We start from the raw sequence: 25,000 nt of genomic DNA on the forward strand, positions 1-25,000 counted from the left end.
CCTAAAATATGACATCAATATCCACGTCGAAATAAGAAAGAAAAGATATATATAAGTATATAGACCAAATCGAAGATAGTAAATGATGATGCAACATACATAAGTCCGGCGAAGCCAAAGTCAATGCAAGCATTCGGAAAGGCACAGGTTGTAAACATTAACAGCTGTATCATCCTGCCACGTATATTCTTATCTCAAAGAAACGTGAAATTGACAAAACTATGGTGATGAAATAAGAGGGCATGTGATTTACTCTAGACTGTGAGACTTTTGCCTTTAAGAAAACGAATGTGACTGCATTAATTTTGTGAAGTGTTCGGCTTTACTAACGTGACGAACACCTGGACACCGCAACTCCAGGTCAAAACAGGGGATGTCATTCTCTCCATTAAGGCCAAATTAAATTATCCAGAGGCAATTGCAGTGGACCCATACAACGCCCCCGACTCCATGAGTGCTACGAAACCTGAGATAAGTCCTGGCAAGATGCAGGTGAAAGAGAGAGAGAGGGGTAAGTAGGCCTACTGAATTCGCCCTATTTTTGCGCGGATGTCAGCAGGATGTCAGCAATAATAATCACAATAATGATAAAGAAACATACGATGTCATTGTCAGAGACATTTTCCTCTGTTGATTTATTCTCCTTATCTTGCAATCATCAATGCTTGATCAATGCTGTTTGTCATTATTAGGGAGGAAGTGGAAAACTTTGGTTGAATAGATGAGAGATTAAAGATTATCTATCATCTATTGGTATCGTTAAACTGAACATGAATCATGCTTAGATGACTGACCATTTTTAACTAACAGCCATAAGGCATTACACATTTCAGATCTATATGAATATCAAGCATATGCATATATTTAACCCCCTCTTTACATATATATACCTGCACATATATTAAGAACATATATATATATGAATTCATTTATTTATCAAAAGTATCCATTTCGTTTGGTAGACTGATTTTTGAGGGGAATTGATAAAGCTATTTGAAAAAAAAGTGTTTAGATATAAAATGGATTGGAAAGGGGTGTGGTCCCTCTAAACTTTTATTTTATTTTTATACAATTATTTATTTTTATATATTTTGTTTTTAGAATAGTAATTAATTGAAGAAGGGTAAAGACAAACATTTCATTAGATATCACTGGGGCCATTTTGATTGAACTGATTTGAGAAATAAAGTTATAGACAAATTAATGAGAGAAGTGGCAGATAAAGTCGGATTATAATGTGTAATGCCAGACTGTAGAGTTTTAATGTGTACAGGGAACACATTTCTCTTGCATATTTCCCAACTGATATTTTTGTAGTTAAGATTTCATTATTGGACATGTGTATATAGTACAAGGTAAACAGTGCACATGTCATTGACAGGTTGATGAATTGGAGGATATTTTACTTCTGAGTCATAGCTGTCACAAATAGAAAATAAAGAAAAAGTTACTTGATTTTTAAAACAAAACAAAAAAAAATGTTGAAAATGGGACTTACTTGTATTGGTTAATTCCTGAGCAACCTTCCTGTCAATTATGAAACTAGTCTAAGCTCTCTCCTGCCAAAATATACTTAGTGGAGGTTTACTACCCTTTGTCAGAGCACCTAATTTAATTCATTCTATTTTCTATTTTCAAATTGTAAAACTATGTGATCATAGAATTTCTTGATCTATTGATTCATGTACTGTAACCATGTATTACATGTATGTCCAGAAATGTAATTTTATCTTTCTGTCAGTGAAGTTTTGTCTGTTACATTGCACTTTTTTTCTAAATTTTATGATGTTAATCTTTGTTTTTGTTCACCACCTTCACAAATATGTGAATAGGATTATATATGGCATAAGGTTTTACATTTAGACAAGGATGTGTATTGAAAAACATTTCTTTTTACTATGCATTTTCTATACAGGTATTTAAGTTTAGTCACCCACATTTAAAAGACTTTGAGGGTCTTGTTTTAAGCTAAGTGTCCAGAGTAATGGGCAAAGTTTAACTACCATACTATTGGCAGAAAAATACAATATACACATAATAGATTTATTTGAATATGAGACGACAATTTCAAGATCTATCTGGATTCCATCTTCAGGTCAGAGGAGGAGGAGAAGAGGGTATATAGGAGGGTAAGGGGGAAGCAACACAGTACAATAATGACATATGAGGACAGGTGAGCAGAAACGAAAGCAGGGGCGGACAAGTAAACAGAACCAGGGCAGGTCATGTCAGTCCACCGGGTCGGGCGGTCTGTGTGAAGGGTGTCTGGCATAAGGTAACAGTCTGAGAATGCAGGAGGATAGAAGACTGTTGGAAGGAGAAAAAACACTGTTGAGAATGAAATTAGACAATCTGTAAATGAGGGAAGATTCCACCAGTCTGTGGGCATGGACATCAGTGGAAGGAAACAGAATGCATGTGGCTGACCAATCTATGCAATGTCTTGTGTCCCATTGGTGGTAGAAGAGAGCATTGTTGGAGTATCCCATGAATCCAGGGTACTTGTGTAGAGACACATGCTTGTTGAAACGACCACTGGTCTCCCCTAAGTACTGCTTCTCACAGGAGGAGCAAGGGATGGTATAGTTGCCTACCTTAGCAGAAGAAGGAGGACCAGTGTGGACGATGCGACAGAGAGTGTTTACCTGGCGAAAGGTAAGCCTGCAGTTGAGAGAGTGCAGTGAGCAATGAAGAGAGTGGATTTCCTCGGTGTAAGGAAGGACAGGCTGGTGAGAAGTCTCTTTGGGGGGAGGGTCATGGTAGAAGATGCAGCAGGCATCAGGGACAAAACAAGGGTACCTCAGCTTGCCTAAGGATCAACGTAGAAAATTGATATCTTCGTCCAGATGATGTGTGTCACATATGAGGAGGGCATGGAGAAAGAAAGAAGAGGCGACACCTCTCTTAACATGGAGTTAGTGGTAAGAGAAGAAGTGTATATACATTCCGGTATGCATGGGTTTTCTATATACTGAAAAAGAGAAAGTCACCTGAGTGGTAAATTAAGATGTCCAAGACAGGGAGCTGGTCATGGGTCTCCCATTCCACCTTGAAACGAATGGAAGGAGAGGGAATTCAGCTTTTCCAGGAAATCCGGGAAGAGATGAGGGTCAAGAGGCCAGAGGGGAAAGACATCGTGGTTTATCTCAGCCATATTGCAGGACTATTGCATAATTAGTTGTTCAGGGAAGAAAAAAAATCTTGAGGAATTTTAAATCATAGGAGATAGTACTGACTCTTTGTTAAAGTCTTTTGGTATTAACCTATTAACCTACGGGTGTCATGACATACATGTCAGCCTAAACTCGCATTTTATGATGGATTTATGGAAAAATATTGTTTGGGCTAGTCTGTGTAACCCAGAGGTCGGAGAAAATCCTTTCCCCGTCCCTCTAATTTTTAGCCGGTGCCGCTAGTGTCATAGACCACCCGCCTTGATGACCAGTTAGGACGTTAGGTGCCCTGTCGGCAATGGGTTAATAGATCTATTGAAAATGATTGTATGAGCTATACTTGCAGTATGGTATAGTTGGAGAACTTTCATCAGATAAAAGATAATTGTGATAGTTATCTGTGTCACAGTAGGTGTGCACTATGATAAGAAAATCTTGGCAATAAAGGCAAAAAAGCATGAAGAATACAGAAAATCAAGTATGATTATTAGTATATCCGTAGTTTTGTTTTAAGTATGACATTGAGTAATCCCAGAAATCATTTTGATTACAAAACCCACGGCAAATAACATATTGGCACTAGTAGTGATTACTTATGCATCCCATATTGTTATATAGCAAAAGGTACCAGTAATGTGTACTTATTCTATGTCAGGGGTAATAGAAGTGACTGACACAAAAAAAAGTGCAGAGCTATATTGTGCTCATAAACTGATCAATTTTGATCACAGATACCAGTATAATCAAATTGGCTAGTTATTATACACTGGAAGATATGCTTGTTATAGTTTTTTACTTTTCACTAATCATAATTTTTCAAACTCAAAAAGAGGAGTACAAATTCTTCACAATATGGAAAAAGATATAAGGTTCAGAATAGGAGAGGGACAAAAATATATATGTATTTTTTTTTTATTCATCTCATACATACATCAACCAACCTGTTGCTCTATCCGGTATATAATGTGTTACAGAAGTACCTTACAATTCAACAATTTGTTTTCTCAGGATTGGTCTGGGGTCTGTTGGAGTCAGCAGGGGACTCTAACGAGGGTGTCCGCCAGACAGTTGCAGGATCCCTCATAACACTTGGCCACAAGCATCCTGGCCTTGTGTTATCATCAATTCATAAATTTATCTCCAGTCCACAGACAGCCCCAAAGGTATGTTTTCACTAGTATTTTATTTTATTCTGCTTAGCAGCAGTGATCATAAAATTATTAAAGAAATATGTTTAAATTCTTTATTATTTAATTTGTTTTGATTTAGCACAATGCCAATAGCATATGGAAACACTTTAGACACTTTGGAAATTATTAAAGATTCATTATAGTTTCTTACCTTTTCCTTCTTCACAGGTACAGGTACAATCCATACTATACAATACAGCAGAGAACATAGTGCGTGAATGTGGCGAAAAGATTGATGACAAGGAATTGATAGACACTTGGACAGATGCAGCAGTTAAACTTTTAACACTGCCTTCCGTGGCTCCAGATCTGCAAGAGGCTGCATCAGGCTTGATGGTAGCTTTGGGCAGTAATCCCAAGCACTGTTCAGCTGTGAGTTCTATTACATTTGTTTCCCAAATAGCTTGCAGCAAGTGTTTGATGGCCATATTTATCTCAGTAAAATTAATAATACTTTTAATACTTAAATTAGTTTGAGAAATTAAAGATATAACTGAAATAGTATAGATTGTTTGAGTTCAGAGAACATGATCTTTTTCATCATAACTTAAACTGTTGAATGTTTTTTTCTACATTGTTGAAAACTAAATACTATATTCTGTGAATAAAAGAAAAGTAGTAGGGATTTATTTCTGTATATGGAATGTTTGAATTAATTATATATATTGCATCTATTTGCATTCTATAATCAATCTTTTTCTTTTCCCTTTTTTCACCCCCAGGTAATGGAGACTTTAGTTGGTCAAATTCAGGCTGGTACCCTTCCTTCACAAAGCATTGCAGAGACTCTTGGTGCTTTAGCTGTTGTGAATGTCAAAGGGACTGTCCCTTTCATTAAAGTCTTGTTGGGTTTGATTGTGCAGTGTCTTCCATCAGTGAAGCAGGACAACTTGAAAGTAGCTTTAGCAATAATGTTGAGTAAGTTCTGTGAGACAATTCAGGAGGCAATTGCAAATAAGGAACCTGATCCAGACATAAGTGTAGAAGCCTACATGACAGAGAGTGCTGCAATATTTGAAGCCTTAGTCAGCCTTTGGTTAAAAAGCTCCAATTCTCTTGTTCGACAAGAGACAATTGTTTGTTTGGGTCACATGAGCCATCTTCTCCCCAAGGAAAAACTTGAGGAACTTGCAGGTTTAGTGGTGACAACCATTCTGTCTCTGTATCGGAAAGCATCATCTCCTTATAGCCTCACTTTCTCCCTAGCTTTAATCACTGATGCAATGCTAAAGAATAACCTAACAGAAGGTATGAAATTCCATGTTGACCATTTGCTAGGCTGTGTGTTCAATCAAGTGTGTGTGATCCCTAATTATTCAGAACCTTTCACCGTAAAGAACCATTATGAAGTTCTGAGGTGTTATGAACTTCTGGCAAAGCATTTTCCAGAAAATGTCATGACACACCTTCTGCAAAGGTTAGAAAATGCAAGTCATATGCAGAGGGTAGGTGCCTTGATTGTATCAAAGCACCTTGTCAATAGTAAGACTCTCAATGATACTCATATTTCTAACTTGGTATCAGCATTGAATCCTCTCTTAAGTGATCCAAACAGTAAAGTTGTCAAGAGTTTTACACAGGTTATTGTTGCTCTTTGTCATAATTGTCACCTGGATGCACAGAGTGGAGCTCCCTTCATTACATATCTAGTGAAACACTCTGCTGGGGTGTCCACACCACAAACACGACGACCTTCTCTTGCTGAACCAGACGGAGAATCTGTGTCTGAGGTCAGTCGCAGGGTACTCCATCTATTAGCTACTACTGTGGATGGGGCCAGACCATTACTGTGGCCACTTTTGTTGAACTTCGTATGTACTCCTGAATATGAGACAAGCTTAGCAACTACTCTTGGTTGTCTGGCTCATCTGGCAAACAACATTAAATCAGAAGATGATAAAGGACAATTGCTGGTAGGCCCACCAGGTCCTCCAACGGCTCATGTTTTATTGGCACGGCTTTTGGTGTTGAGTTGCATTCCGGGAGATGGCTCCATAGGGACTGCAGCTCTCACACTTCTTCAAGGTTTAGCACCTCATATCAACCCTCAAGTGGTGGAACCCTGGAGCCAGCATCTCCCACAATTGCTGGCAACATTGCAAGATTTTACATCTAAAGGGGATGCCGAACCTTCAGCAATTCAGGTTAGAAATGCCAAGATCGTTAGATCACCAGTTTCTAGTTATTGAGATAACAACATCTTTGTACTTGTGTTCAACTCTATATTTACATACATTCATCTTCAAAATAGAACTTGAAAAGAATAAGTTGTTTTAATTTCTTTCAGATGTGGCATGATTCTCTGAGGGATTTCCTAGCATCAACAATCATTAACATTGACAGTGAAGAATTTACTATCAATGTTGGAATGGCTCAGGTATTCATTGTGAAAATCTGATTTTGTCCAGAACATTAACCCACTGATGCAAGGAGGGCATGTCTACATGCACTGTTTAATGTTTTTTTTTCTTCCTTTTTCTTTTTCTTTTTTTGTGCACAGATGACTCCACAAGGGTTTGGTGCCCAAGAAGTCAATTACAAAGTCCACCAGATTTCCTTGTACCCATTCCTTGATATTTTGGGGTTGAAAATTTTTGTTTTTATTATTATCATTAACATAATAATAGTAGTGATGATGATAACAAACATAGTGATATTAATAATGATAATGATAGCAATAGAAACAATTCCCCCCTCTCCAAGAATTCAAAGAATGGTTTAAACAGCTGAGGTCAGGTAGCTCCAGTGATTGATTCCATGGTGACTATGGAACCATCTGTGGTAAAAAGAAATCATTAAAACAAAACTATAATGGACAGTGTATGTTCTCAGCATCAGTTGGTTAAAACATTTTCTATTTAGTTGTATGATATAGTTGGTTCAGTTTATATTTTCTGGCCATTCATTGTGCTTAACTGTGAGTGTTCATATGATCTCTGTTCTTACCCTAAAACAGAAGATAAGCTTTAGATATTGTTAAACATAAAACTACTATTTTTATATAGATCAGTATATAAATTTCATAACTAGTTTATGTAAAAGGAGGAATTACAAAGAAATATAGCTTCCCCACTGAAGAGTATCTATTACTATTTGATAACTATAAGTAGTACAGTTACAGATTGGATAGTTTGAATTATTCATGTAGGGGATTCTCTGTTGATTTGCTTAAACTTCTCATTTCTTCAGTTGTGCAGTTAAACACTGACTGTCTTTGATTTGTTTGTTCAGATGCAACAGTTTATGTTTAAGAAGTCACAATATATCTTGCTGACCTAAAAGTAAAGTAAAGGTATTTCACACAAACAGAAAACATGTTTTGATCATTTTAGTTTCATCCACACTGAAGCTATATTTTTCTTCCCTTGCAGATGGATCAGCTTCACATATATGATAAGCAGCAGGCACAGCTGTGCTTCTTAATGTCATTGATTGGAGTCACTTTGAAGCATATGTCCAACAAAACCTTTGTGGCCACAACCCTTGACTCTTTATTCAATGCTACTAGTCACAAATCTGCTGTGGGTCAGTATCTTAGCTTCTTTTATTCTCAAATACATTCCCATTTTAACTTTTTCAGGGTTTTAAAAAGTTTATTGGAGTTCTGAAAGTCAGTAACTTGATAATAATCCAAGGAAATTATGAAGGCATGAAACAACCATGACCATTGTAAATTTCTCAACCAACATCCCTTAATATTCAATGCTAACTTACTTCTTTAATCTCATTTTCATGTGAGCTGCTTCTTAACAGAGTCAGAATAAACATGATCAGGAATGACAAAATATTCTGCTTTTTAAAATGATAGAAAAGACACTGCACACGAAATTACTTTATTGAAAGCTGTGACAATACTTTCCAAATTGTTCTTTATTTCATCTTCAGATGAAATCCATTAAAGATTTTGAACTGTTTTGTGTGTAGTCTGTTTTTCTGTCAAACATAATCATTTTATTGTGGGAACTGATTTTTTAGGATACAAAAATCTGTTGTGACAGATGGGAAACTAAAACTGTATGACAGCCTCTATTTTAACTATAAATCTTTTATATGTTTTTGAGCTAGTTATAATATGCTTGTATGTTCAATACACAAGTATGATTTTTTCAGCTCCTTATTCAGTAAGTGATGATATTACTTTTTGTACAAACTTTTGACATGATATAATTTACCTTTGTAATTAGAATAGGTTATGACCAACATCAAGATTTTTTTTTTTTTTTTTAAGTAATTTTTTTTGTATACTAATCTTGCAGAGCGAGAGAGCCTGGCCTTGTCTGTAGGTACTGCAGCTGCTTCTCACACAGACCTTGTTTTAACTCATATAGACATGTGGCTCAAGACAGCAGATCCTGCCAAAAAATCACTGTCTTTCTTTAATCTGATTAAGGTAATGCTTGGTATGACACTATATCCTTGTTCGTATTTCGTATGCATGTTATGGGATGAAAATATATGAATAACAGACTTATTGATACTTTATTATATTGTTTTGATGATTATAGGATGAAATAGAAAGGGAATACAATAAAACCAGATTTTTCCTAATCAGGTGGCTGTTTTTGTTTTTTTTTCTTCTTTTCTTTTCTTTTCTTTTTCTTTTTTTTAATATAGAACCTAGTACTTGATTATATATCTAGTACAGGTATCATTGGGGTTCAAGTGTTTTGGTTCTCCCCAAACATCTTATTGGTAATCAAGTGAATATTATGTTTAGACTGTACATAGATATCGTTTTGGTTTTGTGGTGTTTTTTTTTTTTTGTCATTTTGTTTGTTTATTTGTTAGTTTCTGTCTGTTTCCCTGTGTTATGTTTCCGGTTTCCTTGTTCCTGGGGTAACAGATAGCTATGGTAACTTGCTGCCATATAGCAGCTTAAATATTGTAAATATATTTGTTAGAGTATTACATTATGCCAAAACAATTTCCTTTCATTCTTCATATTTGTGTTTTGCACATTTGCAGCAAGATACACGAATAGAAGAGTCATCCTGGATGCGTGCCAGCATAGTGCTGTGCCTTGGACAGATCTCCACTTTGGCTCCAGCAACTGTCATTGGAAGCCGTGTTGATGGCCCAATCATGCTTCACCTTCTTAATATTATTAATAGTAATAAAGTAAGAAAAGTTACATAATTTTTCTGATCACTATATTTATGGACTGTGTTTGATTGACTTTCTGGCTTTGGATTAGTTGTAAAAGGTAAATTATGAATATGGGTTTGCATTGCATTTATATGAATCAAGTGAATTACTACAATAATAAAATAAATATGTGTATTTTTTATTGTAAATATTTTTTTCTTCATAAATGTCAGCTTTAGATTATTTTCTTTAATTCCAGAGTGATATGGTTAATGAAGCAGTTCTTCATGCTATCAGCAACATTGCCCGAGCACTCACACGACTCCCAGACTTTAAACTTCGCCAACGCCCACTGCTCATTACTCATCTAGTCAATACATCTAGGAGCGAAGGTCTTCAACATCCTGTGCTTGCCAGTGTCCTGCAGGCCCTGAGAGATCTTGCGTATCCTTTTGTACTAAATAGAGATTGATTTCTTTTATTGATTATTCTTAATTCAAGAGTTTTACCCCAAGATAAGATGTTAGATGATGGAGAGTGATAGCTTAAGAAAATTTGAGGTTAGAGATACAAGAAGAAAGTTAATAGGATGGTATATTGACATATATTTATATATTCTTAAATGGTGAAAGTATTTGAGATCAGGTAGGCCTAGTAATTGACCCCTTGTTGAGTAAGCACTTGTAGAGCCATCTCTCTCCCTTCCTCCCTCCCTCCCTGTAAAAATCTATGAGATTTATTTGTAGAAATTACAAAAAAAAGTTATTGAAAATAAATCAGGTGGTGTAGTGTAGTGATTGATATGTCAAGAGAGTCATGAGAGAAGCTATGCTGAATCAAAGCTAAGTATGAAAGTGCCATTCTATATCCAGCTGATGAATCAAGTTGATGGTAATCTTTAACCTTGTCTTTTCTTTTCAATTATTGCAAAGTTTGAAACCTTAACTAAACCCAGTGCTCTCGAGCCACAGTTGAATGTCGAAGAGAGGACAATTATTCTGCAGGCAGGACTAAATGCTACCTTGCCACGTTTCTCTAAGGCAGAGAATATTGATCCTTATCTCACTAAGTGTTATGCCCAACTTAGTGTCCTTATTAGGTATGTCTTTGTTACTGCTTTTGTAAAGTGGTTTATGAGCTGTTGATGATTTTTACAAAATTGTCATTATACTCATAAAAAATTATTTAGATGATGAATGTGACACATTTTATATATGCATGATCAATTTTCATTATATCTAAGCCTTACATTTAGTATGTGCTTATAATTTTTTAGAACTTAAACTGCATATGAATATAAAAAGCTTTTTTTCTTTTTTCTTTTTTAGATATTTTGTATGCAAGTAGAGAGCCTACCTTTGATATCAGTTGGTTTTAAAGATGCATTTTTAAGTGTACCTTCTAATTGTTTTCAGAACCATTATTCAGAAGGACACAAATCCTGCTACCTTAGATGATGTAACAACACTCCTGCAGTCATGGACAGTCGCACCTACAGAGCTTATTAGGATCAAATCTGTTGAACTTCTTCACACAGCACTTCGAACTTATTATGACCATTTAACCTTTACTATTGAGGTTTGTATATGAATAGCAGAGTTAACTTTACTGACTTGTTTTTTTTTATTAAAAGCTGTTTATTTATATGTTTTTTTTAGGGGGAGGGGGGACAAGAAGAAGGAGGAAGTGAGGGAGAATGGGAAAGATAGAACTGTTTATTTGTATGTGTGCATGATTTCAAACATGAAGATATTAGAGACATCTTTTATTATTCACATTATTTGATATAACTGTCATCACTTTAAACATGACTTCAGGGACCAACAAACTTCAACCAGACCTGCCAGCTTCTAGCCTTCCTCACACCTCGCCTGAGCGATCCAAGCTCTCAAGTGCGAACACAAGCAGTGGGTAGTGTCTACATGGTGTTACGCATAGCAGGACGTTACAATGGCCAGACTCCTGATCATGCCGATGAAGATCTGGAGCTTCTAAAGGTTTTGAAGATATTTTCTTTATCTGTATTTTATATTGCTTTTCTCAGGCTTATACTTTTTGATGAATGCATGTATCATTTCCTTCATGGAAAGATTCTTCAAGACAGCTGCTCTCAATTCATCATTCATTATCTACATTATTTTCATCAGATTTTTAAAGGATAACTTTGTAGTTGATAATGATAGGGAATTAAAACATGATAAACTCAGTTTATACCATTTTACTGAATTTCTTTTAAGTTTAAACTAACAATATTGATGTAGAATTAGAAGCGGATAATTCTAGATTGAAATTATATTATGAATTATTGGCGAATATTTTTTATCCATGATTAGACAATTCATTAGATATCTATTATTAATCAAATGTCATTATGTGAAATTTACATAAACATGAAAAAAGCATCATGAAGAATATAGCTGTGATTCTAGTTTTAGGGAATTTCAAATCTTTATTAATGATCTGAATTTCCATTGAATTCCATCTAGAAGATGGTGTAACATGAATTATGATTCTTCCAAAGAGGACAAAAGTTCTCAACAGTTTAAGGAAAAGTAACTCTTTAAGATAATATTTGTAGTTGACAGTTCTGCAAATTGAAGTGCACAGAAAACAAACCATTACTAAATATGTACCAGTACTACAAATTCAGATAAAATAAGAACTCTAAAACAGAAAGGATAAATATGTAAAGGAGTTGTTATGATAAAAATTTGAGCTGTGCTTAGTAATGCAATAATCAGTGAGAAATGTTTAGGAAATTATTGGAGCAAGTGAGATATTAATCAGTTTTATATTTTCATATTTTACAGACTGCTGAAGAACAGATATCAGTTGATGACCCACAGAGGATAGACAATCTTGTCAAAGATGTTGGCACGGTAAGTTATGTTGAATACTGTAAAATCAAATATGAATTTACACAAAGTTTATTTGTTAGACCCTACATCTTAAACTTAAACTACAAGTATTCTCTCTTTGTCCCAATTTTCAGGTCATTAGCAACAAGTTGACTTTTGTACAGCTGAGGTCATTCTTATCGTGCACAGTCGTGGGTCTGCAGGACAAATTAGGAGAGTCCTCATCAGGAGTTGCCCTTGTTATAACCACAATCTTTGCTCTCCGTGGACATCAGCTTCACCAGCACATAAAGGAGATACTAGGCAAGATTTTGATATGTTTATGCCATGTTGACATCAGATTTTCTTTGTTTTTTAATGTTACTTGTGGCAAGAATGAATATATAGAATTATATGTAACCTTTCTCAAGGCCATTCATGGGGCATTTCTCTTTTTACAGATTCCATATATACTCGCCTAGAGAAGGTTAGCCACAAAGAGACTCGGAAAAGATCAGTCGAGGCACTGACTCAACTCTCGGCACACAACTTAAATCTAGTCTTGGATACAATGCTCACTTATCCTCTCCCATATGAAAAGTTTGTAATGATTTTGCCTTTTATTAAAGTTACTACTTTTTTCTTTTTTTCTTTTCTTTTTTTTTTGTAGTCACCATCTTTTATCCATTCTTCTTCTTTTACATGTTTTGGACTCCTCTGGCTCATATGTGCCAGATGATTGAAAAATAAAATGCTTAACCCTTAACGATGGATAATGTGATATCACATCATGGCTTGGCTGGTCTTCTTGCTGGGGATGTGATATCATGTCATGGCTTTTTGTATGGCTGGCAAACCAGGTGACTAGGCATGTAGCAGCTGGCCACTGGTTTAGTGGATAAATAGCCTGCTGCAATAGGCCTGTGCATTTTGAAATACCCTGGTGTTATGTCCAGGCTTAGCCAAAACCACCTCATTGTTAATGGGTTAAATGTCATGCAAATATATGAATATATTTGTATATAACAAAATTGTGTTTACTAATGTTGTTTTATTTTATGTATTATTACTAGTTGAGTTTATTTTTTCTTCTTTTTTCTTTTTTTCTTTTTTTTTTTTTACTAAGTTCAAGTTCATGGTCTTTGTAGTCATTAGAATAAAACATTACATCATTAGTGTCACAAAGTATTATCATTGATATAAACAACAAGGCCACCATAGTATTTCTCATCAGTAGTTATATCTGTCTCTTCTAGAGCATTCTAATACTCTTGAAAAAAATGGCTGAAATGTGTAAATAACTGATGTAATAATAATGTATCTTGTCCATCACTGACTCACATCAAACTCTTCCATTCTCAGCTTTTTTCGGTCATGATGTAAAATGCTGTAATATAGATACGTTGCAAGTTGTGGCTTGACCTATTGTAAAGACATTATCTCTATATCACGGTTTTCTTTCTACAGTGGTGTGTCAGGTACATGGCGTAATTTAGGTCATGATCCAAAACTTTGTGAGTCTTCTTTAGAGCATCTGAAGCAGATTATGGAGCGCACCCAACTGTTTACTGAGCAGCCTACCGCTACTGATTCTACTGTCAGGATTGCAACTCTTCCTCCTCTCTCAGTAAGGATTACAGGGAGGGATCAGATTCATCAGACTATATGATGTTGTTTGTTAAATTAAAAAAAGAAAAAGAAAAAAAAAAAGTCTGTGCAAGAAAGAATAGTCCTAATTTTAGATAGGTTTTCATCATTAAGAGATGATTGCAAAGGCAGGTGATATGTATCATAGTCATTAGTACTTGGTATTGCTAATCCTCTTTATCAAATCTTTGTAGCCTGTTCAAAGCAAAATTGTGTATCTGGCCACATTAGATTGAATATATATATCTGGCCTACCCAAGAAAATAGAATTTTGTAAATGACTCAATTTTCAGTGGGATCTAAGTAAAGGTTGCTTCATAGGCTGCATTTAAAGATGGGCAATGTGCAGTCTGTCAGCCAGGTAGTAGTTATCCCTGTTGCTCAGATACACTCAAGTAGGAACCCAGGATGGATCCTGTATAGATAGATTTAAATATGAAGATGATGAAGAGTATTTGTAACTGAAATGTTAAATAATGCCTTAATAGATCATTTTTTCTCATTAATATTGATATACAAGTATTTGACACCAAGTCTACTCTCCACAAGCTCATAGTCCTTAAGTTATATGTAATATGACCTCTATAGTAGGTCAAATAATTATAGACTTCTTTCATATCTGTAATATTAGAAGAATTGGTGATAATAAGTAGCAAATTTAATTATGCAACCATACTTATATGTCTAAAGAATATAATAGGGTTCCCTAGAGGAAGTAATGAAATAAAATTGAAGTTGGATTCTTTGCATTAGTCTTCATTGTGGAGTCTGTTTTATTAACATAGAAGTCTTTTGAATAATGCCTCAATTTTTGGTTCATTGCAGGTTTTCAGTTTTAATGGAAGAAAGCTTTTTATGTAGATCAACATTACATTAGGGGTGATTTTTCGCCTAGATTGTCAAGATATTAATACTGAATTAAAATAGTGAGTGCATACAGGTTCTGGGGGCATAAGATAGGGGTACAAGGCAGGTGGGTATGATTTTTTTTTATCTTATCATGAAATGAAAATACCTATTAAAGCTGTATAATTGCTCACTTTCTATTCACTTTTCAGCTGTGTAAAGATTATCATCATAATAACCACTAGGCTTTTCCATAGTTCTCATTTTCTCCTTATTAATTTGTATTTACTTTTGTATATGCACATCTTTCCCCCCAAAAAATCATCATTTTCATAATCATCATTATCATCATCATTGTTATTAGCATTATTGCTATTATTATTATTATTCATTTTTTTATGCATTAATTTGTTTATTCATATGTAAATAGCTACCACTCAAAAAAAAAGTCTTGACTATTAATTGGTGAGGGAGGCAGAAATAAGTCCATTTTCCCAAAATGTATCTCAAACAGTGTAATACCTTTTGGAATTCTGTCAAGTACTATCCCTATACAAAATCCTAAAAGTAATAGTCGTAGTATTATGAACTTACTCTACCAATTTTTCTGGCATGATAAGTGTACAAAATTCAGTGTTTAGCTTTTGATAGGAGGCCTTTTGTGCAATATCCTGATATACCAGGTTATTTCTTGTGATTTAACCCATTCATGCCGGGACTATTTCGGCTCTAAATGGTCAGAATGCCGGGGATTTCAAACACATAAGCCTAACGCCTTGGGATTCTAGGGCGCACTAGCTGCAAGCAAGCGCTGTAAGCCCGCTCACCAGGCGCGCCGGCCTTGATTAAATATCTCATCTCCGGTGTCTGACCCAAAAACCACTGGACGTGATAGCAAGTCAACTGGCATGAATAGGTTAAAGCATGTCACTAGCAGACTTTCACAAGAAAGTAGTTAATCCTTAAATTTTTTTTTTCTTTTTTCTTTTCTTTGGGTTTCTAGGTGTGATCACAGTTATTTAAAACAATTTCTTTCATATTATTCTTGGCTTAATTGTATTGGTCAACAAGAAGGACACACATGTGCTCAGTATCCAAACAGAACTGAGTTACTTTTATTCATGCAAGAGAACATTTGCAAGTTCAGCTTCACCCTTGAGAAAATGAATGTCTGAAAATGTTTATGGCCATTTATTTTACACTACTCGATATGAATGATCTTACAACTTTCATCACTAACCCCATTATTCATCAGCACAGTTATAGAGCATTTAAGCTAAGAGTTTGCTATATTGCAGTAATTATTCTAGATTTATGAATAAGTCATCTAATTTTAGAGATGTACAGTATTTAAATGTGATTCAGAATTGCAGTGCATTGCAACCAATTAATTTACTGAATTTCAAACAGGCTATTTGTGGTCTTACTGACCTCATTCATGACCTGAGAACTCCTGTCATCAAGAGTGAACAAGAAGACAAGGACTGGGAGACGCTGGATGTGAGCGAACCAGAAGAAGAGCCGCAAACATGGCCAGAGTCCCAGAAAATTATCACTGAAAATTTTCCCTCTTTAACAGCACTCCTCTTACTCTCATATGGTTCTTATGTCGGGGTTGTGGCACCACTCCACCAAACAGGTGGTACGAACTCAAAGAGTGCCTTTAATTTCATCCCCAACAGAGGGGCTACTGGTCTTGTGCCAACAAAGTAAGTTCTCCCTAATTATTAAAAAAATATATATTGTTAGTGTTTTTATAATTATTGACATTTTGTTGCATATTTTACTTACTGATATTGAAAGTTAACCAAATGGTTATGCATTATATCAATAGATTGGTAAACATATTAGACACTGCTAATCTGTGTGCTTTTCATTCCAATTACAGAATTGTTCTACGCTGTCTTAAGTCACTAATAGATGTGGTAGACTGCAAGTCTCTCAGTGTTGTTCTGTCAAACAAAATCAGAGATGAAGAAGAAGATACAACTGAGATATTCCTACATGGCATATCTGAAATCACAGCGTATGTTCTTTTCCACAAAATAATGTGTAATTCTATAAAATGATAAGGTGTACTTAGGATAAGATTTGAAGATTTTAACATGCCTAACTAATCCCAAATGGTACTCCTTGCAAATTGAAGTGGATTATTCCATAATCAAAAAGTTTTGAAAATTATTTTTGATCAATTGTAGCAGATTGTGGAGCCATCTAAACTTCACCGACCTTTTTTCAACCTAACCCATTTCTCAATAATATAAGCAATGCATTGCCAAGTCAGCCAGGTTTTAATGCAATTTTTTTTTGTTTGTTTATTACTTAATTAAGCAGATCAGTTATGGGCTACCTCTACCACATTTTTTTCATACACTGTTTGTATAGGAGTTACTCTTCTAATCAATTTATGATGAAACAAGAATGCAGTTAGCTTTTAGACTTTTTGTTTTGGTAATTTCAGTTATTTTGTCCTGAGTTCCACAGCACATATCAAATGAAAGTTTTCATTTACCTAACTTCCTCTTTATCATGTATTGTCCATAACGTAAGTGTCAATTATTTTATTAAGATAACTTGTGAAATGACAGTGACTTTACCTTTGTCCACAGGATGTTGGTTCACGAAGCTCCTAAACACATTGAAAAGCTTGTCAACCATCTAGACTCTCACCATGCCTATGAGATGCAGAGAGTCACCGTTGCAGCTGTCTTCGCTCAAGTAAGGAACATTGTATTAATAGAGTTCTGTTGTTGTATTCAGTGATTACGAAGAACTAATAGTGACTGTGCAAAAATTAGTATTAAACTGTATGTGCTTGATAATCACACACATTTGTCTTAAACAGTTGATTGCTGAAAAGTGCGGTGGAAACTATGAACTTCTGGAAAATATTACTGATGGTTTGCTGTCAAGGTTGAATGATCGATCAGTACATGTCCGTCGTCTAGCAGTACGAGGACTCGCCAACTTTGCACATCTTCAGCAAAATCAAGTAAGTTAAAAATATTGTATGTGTGAAATTTCATCAAAGAAGAGCTTATATACTAAAGAGAGTGATTGTTATTGAGTGGTGAGTAAAGCAATGAAACTTTGGCAAAGTTTTATGACTTATTTAGATTCTGCCTTTGTTGGGTTCTGAACTTGTAGGGATGTAACATATGAAAATTGATATTTACAAAGTATTAAAGAAGAGACTGAACACAAATAGAAAAATACAGAAATCAGAAGCATTTGGTTGGAATATTCCAGTTATTCTGAGCATTTATAATGGTTAACCATGATCATAATCTATGATGTATGTATATTGTGAACATATTCTATACAGGCAATACATCATCATAGGCAAAGCGTGACTTACCAAGGAGGCATGAATTTTGAGCTTTCAGTTTGCCATTACCAAATGTAGGTTGGCCGAACTGTGTACAGTCTTGGGCAGTTTTTCTTTCTTTCTTTTTTTACTCCAGTATACTGCATAAATGAAGAGCAGGTTTGGTTCTACTGCACAGACACGCACACACCCACACTCACACTCACACTCACACTCACACAAGCACACATAAAAAATGAAAGATTTGTAAACCATTCTTCTAAGGCTCCCATGAATTTGGTGGTGATTTGAGTGGTGAGTGGTAATTTGTTACATAAGTGTGATTAGCCATTTCTGTTCCTCTGCTTTGTAAAATACTCCAGTTACACATATTCAGGTTCAACCAAGACATTTATTTGCACTAATATTTGTGTGAGTATGGTGCAAATGATATTCAGTTTCATATGTGCACATTTGCGTGTGTCAATACACACATAAGTACACTGCCAATTTACTAGCACCCTTGGTTCCAGGACTGTGCAAGATTATCTGATAGGTCAAACTAACAGAGGTCAAATATAATAATAATTCAATACTTCCCTAGTCCCCTGACTCTGCACCATCCATATCTCTATAGCCCAAGTGTTTTTGATGGTTATCATCATGTGAACTATGTATTTTCATTTAGATTAGATTTCGGGGGGTGTACTCTGCTGTAAAAAATTATGAAAAAAATAGCATAATACCCAATTTCATGCCTAACCCTCTCTTGAATGTGGTAAGTTTATAAAATTCTGTCTCTAGGCTGATTTCCTGGGGAACCCCAACAACATGAGGTGATTTTTATTTTTTTTTATGTCCCCTCCAAAACTTGCTTTATGGGCATAACCATGTCACTGACATCATAAGTATCTGTTCTAAAAAATATGAGTATCAATATTAAAATATATAGGCAAATAGACATGGGCTAAACATATATTCATAGTATGTACTATAAACTACTAAAAGCAGAAATTTGTGTGCTTTCCTGCACAGTAATCAGCTTCAAGACATGACTAATAGTATTTGATAAATAAAAAATAAAAAAATGTCTAGTTGTTTAGACAATACTGACTTTGTCTCTATGCAACATCTGAAGCCATTTAGATGACCTACTATGATGCAGTGTTTCTTGAAAATAGTCGAAGTACCAGTAAACTCGAGCACTCTAATCATCATAATGCAATTATCAAAAGGTGTAAGAACTTTAATTACTTATATTTTCATCATGTAAAAAGGTATATTTGGGCCCAAAGTTCTTGATGAAGCATAAGAAATGAGATACCAAATTTAAAATATAGTTTTAGGAAACATTTTTGAAAGAAATATATGAGAGAAATTTGCTTATATGAGTAATGGTTATTTATTATTTGTGTATTTTTTACACCAAATGCTTTGTTTTTTCCAGTGTTTTATGCATGCTGCCTAGCTTATCTGTTCGATACCAGATTCCTCAGTGTATTGGTGATATTATTTTTTATATATGAATAGATAAGACAATAGAACTGAATCAAGAAGTTTTGTCTAATCAGTGGACCTCCACACTGGCAGTGAGTGAGAGCAGGCAGGTGCAAGCCAATGTAGGAAGAGTTAATAGTTAACTTTGTCACATGTCCCCTGAAATTTAAATGTTTTCTCAATGACAACACATAAAAAAATGATAAGAAAGAGCTTACTTAGTTTACTCATAAGAAAATTTACTCAGTGAGGACACATAAGGGAATTAATTTGCCTCCCCCCACCCCCCATCTGCCTGCACCTACTTGCTGTTGTGGACATGGTCTAAGACCTCATTATGGAAAGATCTGGTTTCTAGTGTCAGTCTCTGTTTTAGGAAAGAAAATTAGCTGAAGTACAATGTGGAACATATACTAAGATTAGTAGTTTATACCAATATATAGTACAATCTGCACTAACAGTTTTTAAGCTTGTAAGGAAACATAATCTGTATATACATAAAGTTGCTTTTCAATGGAAAAAAGAAGTTTAGGCTTCGCAGAAAGAGTGCTTTCAGTCTGGTAACGAACAGAAGAAAAGAGGAAACACCATATAGATATGCCTAATAGGATATGCCTCTCTCTAAGCAATTAGAAAATATGAATGTGAATGACATAAAGCTTGAACTTTGCAGCTTACATAGCAGTTGTAGCCTCTGTGTTCTTAGCAACCACTGTAATGTGAGTAAAGAGTTTGCACATGTACCAAATATGGTCAAATCCTGACAATTTTTTTTTCTGTTCTAGACATATTTCCCTCAGTGGTTCGGGGTAAGTTCCTGATGACATCTGTATGAGTTTGTTTTTTTCCTCATAGGATGTAATGACACATCTTAACTTCTTTGGGAAGGTCTTATGTCTAGAGACCATAGTTATTTATCTCTTAATACTTTAAATGAACTGGCTTGGTTGTATGTTATTTTATCTATACAGACAATTATACTTAGTTTGTAGATAGGTATAATTAGTTTGATATTCATACCATAACTTGACAGTAGAAAATAGATAATCCTACTTTGTTGCTTATAAAATGTAATAGATTTACATGTCATTATCTGGCCAGCAACAACAAAACCCGCCATTTTCTCTTTCACAAAGTAAGTAAACCCATTCGCGCCGGTTGACATCCAATCTCATGGATACCCAGACCCGGGTGACGTTCTGAGACATTGTGCATTTTCTCGCTGAGTTCTGGGCAGGGCAGTTGTGACGTGCTGAAACATCAGCAATAGAATGCTACATTGTTCTTGAATATGTTTTCTTAGACTCTGTTACTTAATGTCATAAAAAATGTAATATAACACAGAAAACTACGTGATATTGATGACATCATGGTAATTTCTGCTTCAGATCACTTGAAGAAAAAGATCTGAATAAAAAAACTAATGAAAATTAAATGTGATTGGCCAAGAAATAAAGTAAAATAGAAAATTACTAATGTAATACTATTTCTAATTTGTCAGTTACCTGTGATATCACATCACATCATGAGGTACATGTACATACTCATATGTACATGTATGATTATTTATATTGTTCTTTTTTCATTTTGGAAAAAAAAGGACAAGTATAAAACATCTTTTTTGATACCCCACTAAAAGAATGCTTCCACTTTCCATTAGTAGTGAAGAATATAGGCAAAGTTCAATAAAATAACACTAGAAAAGCATTGCTGTAACATGTTTTTCAACTGAAATAACTCCTCTAAGCATGGCAATATTTGTACATGGTTTACATTTATATGCAGTCATGCAAACTATAAAGATAGGATGGGTGAAAAATGCTCTGAGAGGCTCAGCACGTCTTCGTAGCAGGAAAACACCCAGAACGAAGTGTTGCGCACTTGTTATAACGCCACTGGAAGCGGGAGTGGGCAAAAATACGTCCTGTCGTGAATGGGTTAAAACTAAATGAAAGAAAATCTAAATTTGATTACTTTAACTATATTCTCAAGCAGTGTCAACTGACCTTAAATAATTCACATAATTTAAACAGAATTTGAGTAATCTTGATATAAGGGATTATGTAATGAAAGTGCAATTCAGAAAAATCTTAACATTAAATCTTATTTTTTCTGTTGGTTTTAGACTACAAGTATTTTTCAGATGTAACAGTTTAATAAGATTAATTAATCCAAAGTGGATTTTATCATATCACTAATCATCATTTTTATTAGCTAGAGATTTATAGTTCTTTTGTTTACAAATGTGTAAGATGTCATTATATTCTGGCTGTTCCTCCGAAGACCAGCCGTGATTTATTTGGTTATTTTTTTATTGCAGAAAAGGTGTTGGTAGTGTGCATGATATTTGTGGTCTAAATGCTTATTTTATTCACAGAAAGATGATTTGGTTTTGCTTGCAAATAATTTGTATTTCTCTGCTATGTTTGCATTTCATCTATGCTTTTTGTGATTCATTTGCACCTTTTTCACGTATAACCATTCCTTCTTTCTTTCTTTCTTTCTTTATCATTTTTTTAAACCTCCCAACAATACTGTTAGTCTTGATGCCTCTTAATATGAACTCCTAGAATTACATACCATTACCAAGTCATTCATCTGAAAATTGTGGTAGTTTTGATCATCCAGAAAGTTTGCAGTGTTATCATTATTATTGTTTGTTATCTCAGAACAGATACCTTTTATCATCTCCTATGGGGGATTTTATTTGTAGATTACCAAATGAAAAGTCATCCTCTGTGAACAATATATCCTTCTCCACTCCCTCAAGAGTGGATTAATATTGTTCACTTATACATATGTGAGGGGAAAGGGAGAAGTTGATGACAGATACAATGTTAGATGAGTGATTTGGAGACATTTTAAAAGTATGATGATACAGGTACCAGACTGCTAGTAGAGGGAGATACTAGAGTTGAAATATGCTTATTGCTGATAGCATTTTGCCTCATGTTGTAGCTGATAATCTAATATGATTCAGAGATTTAGGTTATATTTTGATATTCAGAAGAGTTATTGAGAAAGTAACATTAATGTATCTGAATGGGGGAAAAGTGAAAAAGGATGATATATATAAAACCGAACAAATGAACAGAATTATGCTTTATTTTGATTTTGAAATCCTACTTTTCTTCAGATATTTATTAATGAAACACATAATGAGATATGATTAGATATCAAAGCATTTAGAAGAAATTGAAATTTCAACTTACAAATGCAGGACTTGAATTGCATCCTGCTTTTATGATGCAAATATTTAAAAGAGAAATTTGTTTTGGCCAAAGCCAGACAATCTTACTCCCTACTTTTAAAGATATAGAGATTGTTAACAAGGTACAAGATTTTTATGAAGCTATTACCAACTGTTAACAAGTATGGAAGTTAGTTTGATTTTAAAACTCAGCAAGCAGAATATCATGAAGGCTGTGGTTCTAAAAGACTTTTGTTATTTGAAAAGATTTAGAAATGATTTTGATGGAAGACATGTATTATTAGACTGTAATAGATAGAAGGTATGAGGCAGGTCTACATTATTATATAAGAGGCATTTCTCACATTACTGTCTAATAAAAGTGAATATATTATACAGGACATGCTGTACCATAGTTTTTAATGTCATCCAATTTTACTAAACAGGTTTCAGAGAAGCTTACTGAAATTATCACGGCTCTTGTGGGTGCCACTGATCAGCGTGAAGGAGGGGGCACTGACAACAGCAATGTGGAAACTCAGGTTGCATTGGAAGCCCTGAGAGGCCTTGCAGCTCTCCTTCCCCGTCTGCCACAGGAGACTGTTCTCCAGCACACACCCACACTCCTCATCAGGATTAGGCTTTTCTCTGAGAAGGTGAGGCTTTAGTTTCACTGGACAGTAGCTTTTCATCAATATTTTCATCTGTGCATATATTTATATATATATATATTTTTTTTATGTCTTTTATTATTATGTATTTTCAATGTGTATAAGTATTGCATTCTTAATATTTGGACATTGATTTAAGGTTATTTTATAGTAGGAACTAGCCATTAGATTTACCAGGAATTGTGTGCAGATACATATCAATATGTGTTAAAATTTCTTATGTTGGTTGATTACAGTCATCAGGTGATCTGTATAAGCATATTATAGGCTCCCTGCATATGTATAAGTATATATATCTGCATATGTATATACATCACTATATGGATATGCTACCCTTCAACTATATGTATATGTATATATTCATTACATATATCTCATAAACATATACATATACATATACATATTTCATATACATAGATTTATAATTGTATTTATATATTTTAGATTTCCTCATATAGAAGTATATAGTTAAATATATAACATTGACATATTTCTGTTATCCATTGATCTATATATTGATTACATATATACATCAGTTATATAAATAAACAAAATATATATATATTTGTTTATCATATATATATACATACATATATTTAACCTTAGACATATACATCAGTATATTTAGTTATTATAAATCTCTGATATTTAGTATATGTATATGTTTTTTTATATATATTTTCTACAAAAACATACAGATTATACACATATGATATTTACCCACTGACTACAGGAATGTGCACCATCTGTTATAGTTTTTGTCTTATTATTTTCACACACAGATTTTTTTCCAACATATATTTATATAATGAATATTAATTTAAATTTATACCCCTTACCATATTTTACAATTAAATATTTAAGTTTCTGTATATACTAGTACTATGTTTATGTATATATACTATACATTATATATAGTTATTATTATATTATACAATGATAGTGAAAAGATGAGAACTTTTTCACGAAAATTCAAGAAACAGGTGAGGTCAGGTAGACCAATTAATTGACTTTGTAGTTACTAAGACCTTGAGGAGCCATGTATGAGAAAAGATATCATAATAAGATAAATCCACACTGGACGGTGCATGTGCATTCCTGTCATTAATAGTTTAACTCTGTGGCAATTTTTCTTTTTCTTGTTCTTTCTTATCTTTTCCTATCTTTTCTTCCTTTCTTTATTTCTGTTTTTTTATCACTCTTTATTTCTTTTTTTCTTATTTTTAATCATTCATTTTTCTAATTCATAGACCAGGACTTCCCCAACTGAAAACAAAAAGGCCCCAGGGATGAAAAATAAAAAAGTTTTAATTCAACAAACATATATGTGTAAAGAAATACAATTTACTTTTTTTTCTTCTTCTTCTTCCCTTTAATTGCCAGATTTCTCAATTCCCTTACATGTTATCAAACTCATTAACCCCTCAGCAACAGGTGTTGTGTATCAGTATGTAAAACTAATTTTATGATGTTAGTCCAATTGTATATTATTCACATATTCAGTTTTCTGTTGAATGAAACCAAAATATTGCAAGGTGATACAGTGTACTATACTGC

General features: G+C 34.2%; 1 protein-coding gene across 1 annotated transcript in view; it reads left to right on the forward strand.

The window, feature by feature from the left end:
• c11.1 (maestro heat like repeat family protein c11.1) overlaps positions 1-25,000 on the forward strand; it is a 30,032-nt gene that overhangs the window by 1,031 nt on the left and 4,001 nt on the right. Inside the window, exons 1-22 of the mRNA XM_086550468.1 lie at positions 1-511; positions 4,182-4,336; positions 4,532-4,735; positions 5,086-6,507; positions 6,651-6,740; positions 7,735-7,888; positions 8,620-8,753; positions 9,329-9,481; positions 9,708-9,892; positions 10,404-10,547; positions 10,864-11,026; positions 11,266-11,445; positions 12,259-12,327; positions 12,441-12,609; positions 12,747-12,885; positions 13,753-13,912; positions 16,189-16,487; positions 16,667-16,804; positions 17,388-17,496; positions 17,624-17,770; positions 20,368-20,391; positions 23,219-23,428. The exon at positions 1-511 is cut by the window's left edge and continues 1,031 nt beyond it. Coding sequence (XP_086406594.1) covers positions 451-511; positions 4,182-4,336; positions 4,532-4,735; positions 5,086-6,507; positions 6,651-6,740; positions 7,735-7,888; positions 8,620-8,753; positions 9,329-9,481; positions 9,708-9,892; positions 10,404-10,547; positions 10,864-11,026; positions 11,266-11,445; positions 12,259-12,327; positions 12,441-12,609; positions 12,747-12,885; positions 13,753-13,912; positions 16,189-16,487; positions 16,667-16,804; positions 17,388-17,496; positions 17,624-17,770; positions 20,368-20,391; positions 23,219-23,428 — 4,509 coding nt within the window. The 5' untranslated portion in view covers positions 1-450. The remainder of the gene's footprint in view (positions 512-4,181; positions 4,337-4,531; positions 4,736-5,085; positions 6,508-6,650; positions 6,741-7,734; positions 7,889-8,619; positions 8,754-9,328; positions 9,482-9,707; positions 9,893-10,403; positions 10,548-10,863; positions 11,027-11,265; positions 11,446-12,258; positions 12,328-12,440; positions 12,610-12,746; positions 12,886-13,752; positions 13,913-16,188; positions 16,488-16,666; positions 16,805-17,387; positions 17,497-17,623; positions 17,771-20,367; positions 20,392-23,218; positions 23,429-25,000) is intronic.

This window comes from Penaeus japonicus, unplaced genomic scaffold, assembly GCF_977035675.1.
Source record: "Penaeus japonicus unplaced genomic scaffold, GWHDUDI00000001_assembly GWHDUDI00000023, whole genome shotgun sequence".
NCBI classification, from domain to species: Eukaryota; Metazoa; Arthropoda; class Malacostraca; order Decapoda; family Penaeidae; genus Penaeus; species Penaeus japonicus.